This window comes from Akebia trifoliata, chromosome 4, assembly GCF_017979445.1.
Source record: "Akebia trifoliata isolate Shusen 1 chromosome 4, ASM1797944v1, whole genome shotgun sequence".
NCBI lineage: Eukaryota > Viridiplantae > Streptophyta > Magnoliopsida > Ranunculales > Lardizabalaceae > Akebia > Akebia trifoliata.
In genome coordinates this window covers 38,315,553-38,332,240 of record NC_141378.1, presented here as the reverse complement: position 1 = coordinate 38,332,240, position 16,688 = coordinate 38,315,553, and the positions used below count along the sequence as shown (strand labels likewise).

At 34.4% G+C, this 16,688-nt stretch overlaps 1 protein-coding gene across 2 annotated transcripts in view; it reads right to left on the bottom strand.

The window, feature by feature from the left end:
* Positions 1 to 11,929: 11,929 nt before the first annotated feature.
* LOH2 (LAG1 homolog 2) overlaps positions 11,930 to 16,688 on the bottom strand; it is a 28,424-nt gene continuing 23,665 nt past the window's right edge. For both annotated transcript variants that reach the window (XM_086440980.1, XM_086440979.1), the window contains 4 exons: positions 15,644 to 15,799; positions 13,316 to 13,501; positions 13,045 to 13,223; positions 11,930 to 12,415 (listed from right to left, as the gene is read on the bottom strand). In XM_086440980.1, the coding sequence (XP_086297106.1) occupies positions 12,393 to 12,415; positions 13,045 to 13,223; positions 13,316 to 13,501; positions 15,644 to 15,799 (544 nt within the window). In that variant the 3' untranslated portion in view covers positions 11,930 to 12,392. The remainder of the gene's footprint in view (positions 12,416 to 13,044; positions 13,224 to 13,315; positions 13,502 to 15,643; positions 15,800 to 16,688) is intronic.

The window sequence follows — 16,688 nt, the reverse complement described above, 5'->3', positions numbered from 1 at the left end:
TTCTTTCATTGTACGTAAGAATTAAAATCCTAATTCACCTTATCTAAAAGAAACTTAATCAAACACCAACTCTTTCAAAAAAATCTATAAATAGGAGCCTCTACAACCTAATCTCGCAGGTCAAAATATACCGTAGGAAAGAGAGGTCAAACTTCCCCCAACCATCCCAAAATCCTAAATTTGAAGTCTTAACTCCCTATCCAACATCAAAACCTTAATTCTACTCAAAAAATACTCAAAAACCCTCCAAAAACACCTAGAAACCTTTCAAACAACATCCAAAAGATTAGAAAATACTCAAATCTATGAGGAGGGTACCTCAACTTGGAGATCGAAAGCAGATTCAGTGACGGAGAAAAAGTAGGAAAACTCACACGATGACGCTCTCCGCCAACTCTGAGGGAACCAGTTATTACAATCAACCAGGTATTATTTTTATATATTTTTTTTTAGGTCTGTTTAGCTATGTGATTTTTTTTGGGAAAAAGTAGAGACCGGCGATTACCAGGCGGGGTTGGTGCCTAACATCTTCCAACCTCGTAACATGATCCCCGGACACATTATTTTTTGAAGATCTGTGTTTTTTCTATTCAGAGTCAATATTCGGTTCCTAGACCATAATAACTAGGTGGCAACTCCTAAATCTCAAACCCCTAAAAAAGCATATCCGCAACCTACGGATTGAAGGCGTTTTTAGTTCTTTGACAGCCTTAGAGGAAAGAACAAAATAATTTTACTAATAGACTTTGATGCTAAGTAGGACATGCTTAAGTAGCTCCAATATTCCTGCATATGATAGAAACCTCCCCTTCCAAGAGTTCATCCTCTCAGCCATCTTTTCAACCAACAGTGTGCAATCTCTAAAAGAGAGTCTTAAGGAAATAAGAGGAAGACCCAAGTTTTTGACTGGCAAATTTCCCTTCATAATTCTAAGAGTAGTGGAAAAGGCTTCTTCCAACCCTCTATCACTACCAGCCAAAAAGATGGCACTTTTATTTTGAGTTAACCTCTAGGCCAGTAAGCTCTCTGAAGTCTTCAAGAATAGTCTAGATAGTAGAAGCATTCTTATGAATCCCTTTAGAAAAGATTAGAAGATCATGAACAAAATAGAGGTGGGAAATACCCTGATTTTTACACCTAGGGTGATACTCAAACTTACCACACTTAACCTGTTCTTAGAACAACATATTCAATACTTCCATTATCAGAACAAACAGGTAGGGGGGCAGGGGGTCCCCTTACACACTACAAATGCCTTCCACCATGGTTTACCTTGAGAAACAACTAAATATCTCTAGTCTGATAAATTTTGGTGTAAGTTGTGCACAATTTGAACTAATGGATGTTGAAAATAGGGAAAAGTCAATATAATGGAAACAGAAAGGTTGAAGAACACATTTCAAGCAATTAAGAAGATTAATGTAGAGAAAATGAGAGGCAAAAAGCTTGAAGATGAAAAGATCATTTTAATTAGGGGTTTCCCACTTTTAAACAAATTTTGAAAAAATCTTCAAGATACACATAGTTTGATAAAGAGTTTTGTTGGATTGTTTTGGGTTTTTTGATTTGGGCTTGGGAAAAGTCCTAATTATGCTTCTTGAAATGGGTTTGTTACTCTGGGCTTCAACAAATTAAAATGGGCAGACTTTGGTTGGATTGATCTAAGTTCAAGAGCTTCTAATGGATAGTAGATAGGAATGAGTCATAGTTAGCAATTCGGTGGACGGAAAAAATACGGTACGGAAATAAATCGGGTACCATTCGGAATAGTAGTGCATAGGTTCTTTCGAAAATTCGACGAAAAAAACGCAGGACGGTAAAAATATGACACGGAAATAGTTCGAGAATGATTCGGATATACCAATTTTTAAAACGTTCAAAAATTCGGATATATATATATATATATATATATATATAAAACATGGGGGCGGTTCAAGGGCCATATGTAAAAACATATGAAAAAACAATGGTTTTTCAAAATATGGGTTAGAGATTTTGGATTGAATTGATTTTTTGCAAGGATGGTCACTATGATAAGAAGATCATCCTCACAAAAAATCAGCTCAATTAGAAACTTCTAAATCCATCAAAAGTGATTTACAAATTAGTGACAAAAATTGACAAAAAATCGACGGTCCACATTCTAATTCATTTTTAATGGGGCTAGAAATTTCAGATTGGACTGATTTTTTTTTAGATGATCTTCCCATCATAGAGATCATCCTTACAAAAAATCAGCTCAATCCGAAATTTCTAACCCATATTTTAAAATTTTATTAATGTTACATTGTTTTTACATATGTTTTCTCATATGTCCCTTGAACCTAACTCATAAAACATATGATATAACCTAACAATTCTAATCTACTAATCAAATTATTAATACTTAAATTAAAATTATCTTAAGTAAACAAACATTCATCCAATAAAATATATATTCGCAATTAAAGATTTAATTTTAATCCATCTAATAAAAAATGTAAATGAAAAGTATAGAACATGATATGCTAGTTAATGTCAAAATCATCATATCCTATAACCTAATTAAATTCAAAAAGAAATTTATTATCGTATTAGTGCGAAGTAGATGGACCAAATAGCTCATCAAAAAGAATATCTTCACGATTAGGTGTAATTTCGTCTTCCTTTTCAAACTCTTCACGACCATCATCAACGTAGTCTGGAAGCTCCCCAAGTTGTTCAAGATCAATTATTTTTGTATCACGTTTTTCAAGATCACCACAATTAGTCTTCATCTTTGAATTCATTCTTATGTAAATTAAATCTTCTAGCATAGAAGGTGTCAATCTATTTCTCCTCTTCGTTTGTGCAGCTTCAAATGCACTCCAATTTCGCTCACATGATGAAGAGCTACATGGTTGACTTAAGATACGAATTGCAATTTTTTGAACTATAGGAATCGGTCCACCGTTTTGTAACCACCATATACCTATACATAAGTTTAAAAAAAATGAAAAATACATTATTTTGGAGTAATAATTAATAAATAACTTAAAAATAACATAATAAAATACTTACGAGGGTGAATTGTTTCCATCTGATCTCTTGCAAGAGTCGTAAAAATATCTGAACTTTGAGTATTGTACTCTGTTATTTGTGTACCAAATGCCCTACTCTCATCACTTGTGTCAAACATTTTCTCAACAACAAAAAGTACCCTTTTCTAACTTCTGGACTATCATATATGATCTTTCCACTTGACATTAACAACGGATTCAGAAATGCAGCAACCGCATGAACATTATGAAGAATATTTGTATCTCTTCTTAAATTAAATAATTCCCACAGTTTGATGTATCTTGATTGATTATTATCACATAGACGTTTTAATGACTCCTTCGCCCTTTCCATCGCTTCATACAAGTACCCTGTAGTTGATCTCTCTCTCTCTCTCTCTCTCTCTCTCTGTGCATAAGTTAATGCTTGTGTCAGATTTGTAATAAGTATTTAGTTAAAAATAAAAATAAAACTCTCTCTCTCTCTCTCTCTCTCTCCTCTCTCTCTCTCTCTCTCTCTATGTGTGCATAAGTTAATGCTTGTGTCAGATTTGTAATAAGTATGTGTGCATAAGTTAATGCACTACTATTCCGAATGGTACCCGATTTATTTCCGTACCGTATTTTTTCCGTCCACTGAATTGCTAACTATGAGAGAGAGAGAGAGAGTTTTATTTTTATTTTTAACTAAATACTTATTACAAATCTGACACAAGCATTAACTTATGCAGAGAGAGAGAGAGAGAGAGTTTTATTTTTACTTTTAACTAAAGACTTATTTAATTTGTTATCTCCTTCCACTCTCCACTCTCTCCACTTTCCACCATTAACACGCAAAAGTGCAGAACCACACTAACAGACGGACAAATTATATAAAGAGAGAGAGAGAGAGAAGAAATTACTTGCAGTGATAACGCATAGACGACGGAAATTTCACCGGACGGCAACAAGTAAATTCCACGATGGGGGCGATTTTCGATTTAGGGTTTTTTTTTTTTTTTGCTTCTCTTTGAAGTGAGAACAATAAGGTAGAAAATACATTTATATTTTTAGACTATTACGTATTTTAATAAAAAAAAATTAAGAGATATACGAACAAGTCGCGAACAAGTCGTTGGGATTCAAAGATCCGCGAATTAATCCGAATCTTTGAATCCAACGGCATTTTTGATCGGAAAGTATAATATATGTCCGATTCGCGTATAATTCGCGAATTTACTAACTATGGGAATGACCAACATTTCTTCTTGATTCATTAGAAAATTTTCTATACCAATCACTTTGATCAAAAATAGTGTTGAGAATTTTTGGGTTTGATGCTTGCCCACTTGAGAGAATCTGATGCTCATCCTTGAGCTTCTCTCTAGCGGGCAAGCATCAAGAAGACTTTATGTTGTACAATCTTTTTGTCCCAAAGATGTTTTGTGCCTAAAAAGAGCACATTTTTTTCCATTGGGGGGATGCATGAGCAAACCAAAAAGGATCTAGAGAACAAAAGAAGAATTTTCCAAGAGAAATTATAAAAACTATGATGAAGAGTGATTTCTAGTCATTCTAATTAAAGCAATCGCTCCACATTTAGAGCGATTGACAGAAAAAAAAAAATTTATGTTTTCTAAGCCATTTTTGTAATTTTGTTGTAACCAATCCACCTTATGAACCCATAAATGGGGGGTTCATGAAGATAAAAAAAATGGTTCAGGAGAAACTCTCTCAAATTTATATCTCAAGCTCAAGATTATTGGAATTTTCTCTTTCTTTGCTTCTAATCGTCTATTCTTAGTAAGAAATTATTTAATTTTGCTTCTTTTTTTTCTTTTTATTTTCAGCAAGTTAAAGGAGCTAAATCCATAGGAATTAGGTTAAAAGGTCTCTTTTGATACTTTTCAAGAAAAATTCAAGGAACTACACCACTACTTGTGAGGTTGGATTTTTTTATCCATTATCCTTATAATGGGAACAAGGCGAAAAGGACTCATATACTATCTTCCTACAATTGTCCCTCAAATTGGTTGCGTCAAATGTCACTAAGAACAAGAGAGACAAACACCCCACGCCACAACTCTAAAGGATTCAATGTGTAGACATTTAAGATTTTTTTAGTCCGAAGATCTCTACTACTTGGATTTTGAGTCGCTGCCATTCTTTTTTTGAAAGGAGAGTGAATAGACACCTGGAAAATGATTTCGAAAACTCATTTTTGTTTGTAGTAACTTCTGTATAGATAAAGGTGTTAGGCCACCAAAGATCTAGGTAAAGGGATCCATATTAAGAGATAAGGAAAGTGTTAGGCACCATATTCTTTCCCCCATATGTGGTAACCTTTAGCTTGATCATTTTTTGAAAATGAAAATAAAAGTCGACAAAGTCTAGTTGGTGCCTTCAAATGCGAGGGACTTTGATTTATTATTTTTGTTTTTGTATCTTATTATTTGTATTTTTGAAGTATTTTTTTTTGTCTTGACTTGAGTAACTTGTAATGTAGAGCTTGAAGGTTTATGGACTTTTTTGTTAGGAGTGAGTGGATTGAAGTAGTTAGTTGAGGAGTTTCTTTTAAAAGTTGGGAAAAATGAGAGTTGAGTGAGATGGGAGTTGGGTAATGAGAGAATTGAGGTTTGATAGGAGGTTCAAGTCTTTGGGGTTTGTGAGAGATGACTTGAGGGGGGGTGTTCAAGCATGTATTTTTCAATGGATGAAAGGGTTTTTATAGGGAGTAAGTACTACTTTTAGGGGTGGATGGTCCAAGATAGAAGGTAAAAGATAATGACATGGGATTTAGAGGATTTTGATTGTAATTGAAGGTTAGTGGAGGGTAAAAGTGGTAAATGGTGCAAATAGATTATTGTTTACCCAAATGGGTTTGATCTTTCAACCCATATGGGTTAAGTGTTAGGTGAGGTTAGCAGGTGTGAGTCTTGGTTAGAAGAATAGTTATGTAAGGAAGGTAAGTGTTAATATTTTTGGAGGATGGAAAGAATGATGACACATGGTAAAAGAGGTATGAGGTGTGGGTTAAGTGAGTTGATTAAATAGAAAGGGTGTGTGGGATATGGAAATAGTTTTTGGAGTATTTTAAGGATAATGTGATAGGGTTACGTGGTGGTATGTGATGTGATGTGAGAATGGTGATGGGATGACGAGAATGACTTCTTTTGGAAGGTTGGTTATGGGAGTAACATGTGTCCACCTTGATGATCAATGGTTATATGAATCCTGATTGGTTAGGATCATTGTGTACACACCCCATTTTTGCATTTGCTTGACTTGGCGATTCGTCACTCGATTGCTGTGGATTTTTAATGATGAGCGCAAAGAACTCGAAAACTTGTAAGAAGCCTCATTCCAATTCCCTCTATCTTCTAATTCTACTCTCTTCTTTCTCTTGGTCACATGACATAGAATTACGCACGATTAGGATCGTTACACTTTCCACCCAACTTACCAAGCACGTACACTTAGGTTCGCTATACATTTGGATAACTTAGAAATTTACTATGCTAAGAAAATATAACCTCGAGACTTAGAAATAATCTCATTGGAACTAAAAGAAACTTCACGTTAAAATTCACCAAAATAGACAAAAATTGATAAAATGATGAAAATATCACTCATGAATTTCAGACCTCCGAAAAGTCTCGAAAGTACATCCATTGTACTTAGAATGGGATTTTGAGTCTAATAGGACCCAAATCGATGAAATCAGAGAAATTTATGAAAAAATCATAAAATGACCAACACGAAACTGGCATAAAATTAAAGAAAAGGTCCTTCTGTGCAGAGCTAGCATCAGCACGAAGCTGGGTTAGGCATATCAGCACGGAGTTGGCATTAACGTGAAGCTGGGTTAGGTACATCAGCACGGAGCTGGCATCAGCACAAAATTGGCTTAAGTACATCAACACAAAGCTGGAATGCAAGGAGCTAGCATAACCATAGAGCTAGATATTGTCCTATAAGATATTTCATTAATGTGAGACTAGCATTAGCATAAGACTAGGCATTACTTTTTCTTTTTTAAATTTGAAATATTTCATTAGCATAGAACTGACATCAGTATGAAATCGAAAAAATCTTAGAGGTTTGGTAAGAAACTTCATCATTACGGAACTAGCATAAACTAAAGATGGGAAAAGTTTTTTAAAAGAAAAGATTTTGTAAAAAAGTTCATCAACGCAAAGCTGGCATCAGCACGAAACTTAAAAAGATGAGGCGTTTGGGTTTTTGTGACCCTTACAAGTAGTTCCTTGAATTTTCAAACTTTACATTTTTTTTTTAAAGAAAGGTTATTAAGAATGATGGACCTGATTGGGGTTAATGAATGATAGTGGACTTTATTAAGATTGATCGGATGATGACGAACTCGATTGTGATTAGCATAATCGATTAGGATCGATTGAGAGATAATTGACCTTGTTAGGGTCCATTGAAAAATAGTTGAACTTGTTAAGGTTAATCTAATAATACTAGACTTGATTAGGGTTTGATCAAATGATAATGAACCCGATTAGAGATGGTTGTGGACCCGATTGGGTTGATCGTTGATAGTCGATCTAATTGGGTCGTTCGTGGATAAAGTCTCGATTGGGTCGATCAGATGATTGTTGACCCGATTTGGATCAATTGTTAGTAGTAAACCCGATTGAAATCGATTGTAAGGTAGTTGACCGATTAAGGTCGATTGGATTATGATTGATCTCATTGGGGTCCATTGTGAGTAGTGGTTTCAATTTGGATTGATAAATAATGGATTCAATTAGGGTGGATTGGCTGATTATGGACTCGATGGAAGTCGAATATGGATCGTAAACCTGGTTAGAGTCAAATTTGGATTGTGAACCCGTTTCAAGTCAATATGGATTGTAGACTCAGTTGGGATTAATTGTGGATCCGATTCAAGTTGAATTTGAATCATGGACTCGATTCTGACCGAATTTGGATCGTGGATCCGATTCGGGTCAAATTTGGATTGTGGACCCCATTAAGATCAATCGTGGATCCGATTCGAGTCGAATATTGATTGTGGACTCGGTTGGGGTAGATCGTATCGAATTTGGATTATGAACCCTGTTTGAGTTGAGTTTGGATCGTGGACCTGGTTGGGGTCAATCGTGGACCCAGTTCAAATCGAATTTGGATTGTAGACTCGATTTTGATCGAATTTGAATCATGGACCCGATTTGGATCAATCATAGATGATGGGTCTGATTATGATCGTGTATGGGTAGTGGACCCACTTGGGGTCGAATGAAGGGTAGTAACTTTGATTGATGAAGATTGATTGGATGATGTTGGACCCAATTAAGGTTGAGCATGAGATGGACCAATCTAGACCTCACGATGAGTTAGAGATAACAAGTGGACATAACGATTAGTAGGCACTTCGTGAAAATGTGAGCCTAAAAAGTGAATGGCAAATCAAGAGTAAATAAGAATATGTCCGATTAAGACCGAGTGATCAATTATAAACAATGTCGATGCCAAATTGGTTATTCTTTCATATTAACATTGATTAATAAAATCTCATTTAAAGAATCATCATTGTTAGTAGGAGAAAGTGTCTCACCCTTAAAGAAAGGTGGTGGAGCTGAATCGGTGGAAAATAGTGAACGGGCCCAATTGAGGCCCATTAGCAAAAAATTGTTGATAACTTTTTAGTTTGGGTTCCCTAAGACGTAGGTACTTGAGAGTTTTGAAACTTCTCTCTTTTCTGAAGTTCATTTCGATACATCGAATGAAAACAAGGGTCTCATCACTTAATTGGAGAATCGCAAATTGATGGACTTAAGGATTGAACAATTTGACACATTTAAGCTTTAAATCTGAGCATAGGGTTTGACCAAGAAGTAAAATTAAAAATGGTTACCTAAGTACGGGGTCTGACAGAATTGGCCTTGGAATTCTTCGATCTCATGGCACGAAACTCATTTGAGATCTCGAATTTGATGAATTTTGAAATTCTGATATTTTTTATCATGTTTCGACAAATTTGAATTGAATGTAACTCAAAAAGGATGTTTTGAAATTCTTAATTTTTTTTATTTATTTTTTATTGATCTAAAAAAAAGAGATACATTCAAATAATAAACTTTATAGACGAACTAAGGGGCTTGTGATGATCATTTAATAAGTATACAGAGAAGAGTCTTTCAAACTCACCGTAACACTTTTTGATTGTAATAGTTAAACAATATATATATGGGGACGGTTCAGCAGCCCTAAAGTTTGCCAAGTTTGGTGCCAAACATTTTTCAAAATATGGGTTAGAAGCTTTGGAATGAACTGAGTTTTTGTCAGGATGAACTCTATGATGAGGAGATCATCCTCACCAAAAATCAGCATATTCCAAAACTTCTAACCCCATCAAAAGTGATTTACAAAAATTGGATGGTCCACGATTTTTCAACTTGTAAACTAGGGTTAGAAGTTTCAAAATGAGCTGATTTTTTGTGAGGATGATCTCTCCAAAACTTCTAACCCCATCAAAAGTGATTCACAAAAAATGTTTGTCACAAAACTTGGCAAACTTTAGGGTTGTTGAACCGCTCCCTATATATATAGCGTCCCACTCAACACTAAACATTTGGGCCAACATTTTAGCCAACCATTTTTGTCCTACATGGGTTAGAAGTTTTGGAATGAGCTGATTTTTGGTGAGGATGATCTCTACGGTGAGGAGATCATCCTCACCAAAAATCAGCTCATTCCAAAACTTCTAGCTCCATGTTTACAAGTTGAAAAATCATGAACCGTCCATTTTTTGTAAATCATTTTTGATGGAGTTAGAAGTTTTGGAATGTGCTGATTTTTGGTGATGATGATCTCCTCACTATAGAGATCATCCTCACCAAAAAGCAGCCAATTCCAAAACTTCTAACCCATGTTTTGAAAAATGTTTTGCCAAAATGTTTGGTGCTGAACATTTCCCATATATATATATGGGATGGGATGATTTTTTGCAAGGATGATCCCCTCATCACAAAGATCATCCTCACAAAAAATCAGCCCATTCCAAACATTTTGGCCCATATAAGACAAAAACGGTGTGGCAATGTGCGTCGTAATAAGGGTCGTAGGAATGTCACCCATATATATATATATAACAAGAGGGGGACCGTTCAGCAGCCCTAAAGTTTGCCAAGTTTGGTGCCAAACATTTTTCAAAATATGGGTTAGAAGCTTTGGAATGAGCTGATTTTTTGTGAGGATGATCTCTATGATGAGGAGATCATCCTCACCAAAAATCAGCCTATTCCAAAACTTCCAACCCCATCAAAAGTGATTTACAAAAATTGGACGGTCCACGATTCTTCAACTTGTAAACTAGAGTTAGAAGCTTCAAAATAAGCTGATTTTTTGTGAGGATGATCTCTTCACCGTAGAAATCATCCTCACAAAAAATCAGTCCATTCCAAAACTTCTAACCCCATCAAAAGTGATTTACAAAAAATGTTTGGCACCAAACTTGGCAAACTTTAGGGCTGCTGAACCGCTCCCAAAACAAGAACATAATCCTCCCAAGCTTTGAGTCTAACAGTGATGAAATCTGTTATAAATAAGATAGTCTCACATGCTAGGAGTCTAATAAGGATTGAACCATTTGTGAAAAGTGGAGATGGGATTTGCAATCTAAGTGTATTTCCATGAGAATGATCTAACATTTTTTGTTTTAAACGACGAACCTGTGAAATTTAAAAAAGATCAAAATTCTTTTTTTCCTCAATTTTTAAATTTTAATTTTTTTTTATAAATTAAGAATATTGTGCAACTTATACTCATACGATAAGGAATAACATGTAATTTAAACTACATTCAAATATGATTGAGATTCACAAAGAAATGATATAAATTTAAATATGAAATTTGATATAATGGATAAGTTAAATTGAGAATTTGTATTTTATTCACTCTTTTTTATGAGAAGAAAACTCTCTCTTTTGATATAATGGATAAGTTAGATTGAGAATTTGTATTTTATTCACTCTTTTTTATGAGAAGAAAACTCTCTCTTTTACATGAGTCAGAAAGAACTCATTTATGCATATTTGAAAACATCTACCCCCCCTCTCAACATGTTTTCTTCACTCTTTGTTATCCTCAAAAAAAAAATTTCACTCTTGATTACCCCACATGAGCAAAATCCTAAACTCTTTTTTACTTGTATATATAAGGTATATAAAGGGTGAGGTATGTACATACAATATAATATAGTATAATGATATTTTGACGCCGTTCTAACAAACACCCCCATCACAAAACTATAAATCAATTGCCTCACGATATGCATAATCATAAATCTTTTTTTCTTCACTCCTTATTGTCCCCACAAAAAAATATTTCACTCTTGATTACCCCCACATAAGCAAAATCCCAACTCCACCCTTGTATATATAAGTATATACAGAGTGGAGGTATGTACATACAATATAATATGGTATAATGATATTTTGATGCCGTTCTAACAAACGCCCCCATCACAAAACTATAAATCAATTGCCTCGGGATATGCATAATAATAAATCTTTTCTATGTATCCCGAGGCTATTGATCTATGATTTTGTGATGAGAGCATAAGGTGAGGTATTTTTTTGGTAGGGAGAATTTTTTTTAGTTAAATTATATTTTGTCTTTAGTTCGGGTTTAATATTATGTTGATTGTCAGATGGATGAACCAAATTAGAAACGAACCATGGTACCTGAGATGGGACATTTCCCCACCCGAGGATATACTCAGAGTTGATCTAATTATCAGATCAACGACCTCTTACTCTGTAACATGTGGAAGCACGTGCAATGCTCACTCACCATATTAAACATTAACTTGACCCTAAAATTCATGAGTATGTTTAAAAAAAAAAATTAATAAATAAAAATTCTCCTACGACATCAAACAAGAAAAAAATGGGAAGATAATCTCTAGTAAAACGGATCCCTAGGAAACCTTTATTTCTCATCCCATCACAGCCAATTCAAACGGCTTAATCTTACAAACTCACTTATTACAACAACAAAAAATTAAGTTGGTCAATAGGTCAGCAAATGAAGGCTGAGAATAAAATTCTGCTATTTCATTTCCTGGAAAGATTAATCTACTAAACAACTACAACTGTCATTTCAACTGAACAAAAGAAAATACAGGATAACTAAATATACATAAAACCTATTCAAGTAAAACTATACTTGCTGGACTGACCAAGATCTTTTTCTCAAAAAGTGAAGGATAGAAAATATAGAGAAAATCAGGAAAGCTTCCAACCCTGAATAATTTCCACTAGAAACAAGTTGAATATGGCTGCCATCACACCAACGATGATATGTTATATCCACCAAGAAGTAGTACCTTGTCAGGGAACCAATTCAAACCAAAAACTTGTAGCTTTAACTATTCTCATCTTCTGAATCTGTATATGAAATTATAGATGCAATTAATTACTGAATTATACCAGTCTTCAATAGTTTGGGAAATTATTGCTGAGTAATAACAAAGTCTTGACAGGTCTTGGAATATTATTTTCTATCGTGAAGTTGGTAAAGCCTTAAGAGTGATAAAACCACAGACCTGGGACCAAAATCACTTTATTTGGCAGACTCCAAAACATTTCAAAGGAATCTCGTAATAAAGTAAACTGGAGAGCTATGAAAGAACAGTAGGTTTTAACAGAACCAGTAGTCCACCTTCAAACTGGTTGGAAAAACTGAATTGTGAACAATTGTTTTTTTTTTTTTTTTAAGTAAGAAATTTTAAAATGTATACTTTTCACTATTAAGATTTTTGGAAAAAAAAAACCTACAATTTCTAATTTGGAAGAAAATTCTTTAACCAATCTAAACACATTATATATTTTAAAATCTCTAAATGTAAATCGGTCCAGCCAAACTGAATCAAGGTCTGACTGCTGGGGTCTGACCAATTTGAGAACTTTTCGGTCTAAAATTGGTTTAGCTCTTAAAACATTAAAGGAGACTACTAGTTTTCTTGAGAATGTTAGTAGACCAAATTTAAATTTTGACGAGTCCACAATTGTATTACCAGATCTGATATCTTCTCCCACTTTTCCACTATTTTTCAGCTGTCGCGTAATCATTGACCAAATAAGAATCCACCAGTATATGTGGAATATGAACAAAGTCAACAGCATTGTGTTGAAAACATAGTACAGGAAGCCAGGGTATGCCTCTGAACACTTCAAGAACTCACACATATCATAGCTGGAAAATGCCAAAAAAAGAAAACAAAAAAGTTCAAGACATTTATGAGTCAGCACAATGTATTGAGATCAGAACTTGCGGGGAGGACAAACCTTGAGCTCTTGATCACCCAAAATGGAAAGAATATTAGCCTTAGTATGAGCCATGAAAGAGCGAAGAACCCAAAGAAAATGCTAGCACAAAGTTCCTTTTCAGAATATTTGAAGACTTTAGCAGTTTCCATGAAAACATCACTTGCATCATGTAGAGCAAGAACAATTGAGCCGATCCGGAAAAAACTACAAGATGGGAAACTTTGGATCAGTTATGTTACTGTTACCAGATATCCCATAAAATTAATAACTTGTACAGCCCACATAATGTGTTTTATGGTTATGGATTAGTCGCCAAGTCCACACAATTTGCAATGAAAAATATAGGAAAATCCCAATGTCTAAGAAAATTGACATGAAAGTTAATCATAGGTGTCAAACAACGCAATAGCTCATCCTACAAAGAGCGAGAAAAAAAATAGAGAGAAAAAAAAAGGAGCGATTCCTGGATATAAATATTTTGAGGACATTGAAAGGGCTTCCATTGCTCCAGTTGTAAAATGCTCATAACAACTAAAGATCTTTTCCAAGATAATGCAAGTTAAGACATTTGTACATAATAGTCCTACCAGCCTACAACTAAATAATCTACCATACACCATGATGTAAAATGATGCAACAACCCTAGAATGATGAATATGGGATCATATTAAATTATTAAGAGCAAAGAAAATTATAAAAGAAGCTAAATTCACCATAAATTGAAGAGAAAATCGAATAAGTAACTAAAAAAACGTTAAGAGGTGCCACTGAGCTAAGTGGCAAGACATGTTGAGAGTTGTTCCCACGTCCTCTAGGTTGAAACCCCCTTGAACCCATACTTCTTATGCTAACCACTAACCACTAATCAAGTATTTACCCTTCACAAAACAAACAGTTCTAGGCAAAGTACAGTCCTACAAAGGCTAATCCCTAAAGTATGGAAAGAAGGGTTTGAAAGAAAATTCTGTAATTCCACTAGCCTATGATTTCAATTTAGTAGCCAATTTGGATTCTATTGATCCTTTCAAGGATGTCAATGATTAATTAGATTCAAAAGGTTCTAATTGGGCATTGTGAAGGTTTCACCAATCCCGATTGGCTATATATTGAAGGAATAAACACAAAATTTTGCAATTAAGGACATGATATAAAAAATCAACAAAGAACCCAACAATACTAAAGTGAAAGAAACTCTATTGTAAAGGACTTAAACCTAAACTTATCCACCACGTATCCTAATTAAAACAAACTAATATTGGCTTGTGAGGCCGACAATAATAATAGAAATCTAATTAAGTTGATGGCCACTAATAATTAAATAAAACATAAACTCTAAGGCCCACAAATTCATAACTAATATGAAACATTAAAAAAAACCCATAAAACAGGCCCAAAACTAAAGTAACCAACTAACAAAAAATAAAACACTAAAACTAAACTATGTCCCAAATAGGATAGGCCAATGACCCACTTAGGAAGTCTCACAAAAATCAGCCATTCGAAAATTGTTTATCCCCAGTATGGACTTGATTCTATCATTGATGTATCCGCAATTCAATATGGATGGATATATACCACATGTATACCTCTTCCTCTCATTTTTCTGTGCGAAATAAATGATCCAGAAACTATACACTTTAAATAGAGCTAAAAATGTCCAAATAGAGTGATTTCTTTTCTTCTTCTTCTTCTTTTGTGTGTGTGTGAGTTGGTGTTTCTCCATGTTAAGGAGATCATTCTGACCAAAGTTCATCAATCAATTCATCATCATGTAAACCTCAAAATGGCATGTCAGATTTCCTTGTGTCAAATATTCCAAGCTAGTTATGTGACATCTTTAACCAATAATAAGCATTATATTAGCCAGGTTGCAAGGGTTTAAGACTTCGATTTCTTGAAGCAAAACAAAAGTATGTATCAAACAAAAAGCCTCACTGTTTTTAAAAGTAGAGTTTAAGCTTTGTACTGCATCCAGAATTATGGAAATTGAACACAGTGCTATCATTCATACCAAAAGTTATTGGCAAAACAAATTCACTACATGCATCCAGCAAAGATTATTATCCAGAAGCATTTAAAGCCCGAGTGAAATAGATAAATAAACAATAGAACTGCACAAAGTAATTGAAAAGATTGTAATTAGGGATGATGGAAACGCTCCTCAATTTCCTAGGTTGGCTCAGCGTATTAATTGACACACTAAAACCATACCTTGTAATGTAGGAACCCCAAATCAAGATAACAGTGACATCTCTTGGGTTGGATCTTTTCTATCTTATTTTCATGACTAATGAAACTCTTACACTACTCAAAAAAACAAAACCTCATTGACAGACTAAACCATACCTTGTAACGTAGGACAAGCCAATCAAGATGACAGTGACAACATGATGAGACATCATTATAGAGAAATCTTTCCTTCGAGTCTCCCATGTAAGGAGGGCAGCAATGCTGTAGATATAAAATCCACATTGGCACATGTAGACAAGCGTCAACGGTAACCTAAAAAGTAAATAAGTCAGAATTCGGTCAGCCTTGAAGATGAAATTCAATCTAGAGCGGTAAAAACAAGATAATATGAACACTGAACTACGTATAAATGCTTTTATTTGACATAACTAGGTGTAGATTTTGTAAACATTAAACATGCATTGAAAAAGTCAACCAGAGAGGATGGCAGGAATAAGTAAATGCAACAATTTGTTGAACCAAGCAAAGAGAAATCATTTCAGAACCACCCAAATCCTAAAAGATATAGAAATGACTAGCTATCAAAGCCCCAGGAAGGAAGTCATCAACAAGAAAAGCCTGCTTAGCCAACTTGTAGGCAACCTATCACTCGGAAGTAAAGCCCATATCCGGTTAATTTCATTTTCACTTATGCTATAGTAGCATTTCAAAATACACCTGTTGCAGTGTATATGCAGTCACATATCTGTCCAATGGTAAAAAAAATTAACCGTTGGACAGCAACATTTTTTCTAAAATCTATTTTGGTTATAAGTAGCCCATCTCCCCTCCCCTCCCCTACCCCTTCTTCCCTCCACTTCCATAATCAAATCATCTTCTGTTCTCTACTGGGTGCCTTTCTAAACATCAGAAGCTCATTCTGTACACTCTTATCTTTACTCTCTAGTCTCTACAACTACAAGCTCTAAAGGTATTTATATAATTAGATTTATTTTATTTTTTAGTTAGAAACTGGAAAGTGAGAAACATAATTTTTTTGTTAGAAGTTAGAACTCAGAATCTACTATATAGCCAGAACCACAGTTGCAAATAACTCCATTTTTTAAAATGTCAAATTTAAAACGCGTTTTGTACATGTAACAATTAAAATGATAAAAACACAATTTTAAAAAAGAAATTACGTTTTTTTTATGTTTTAAAC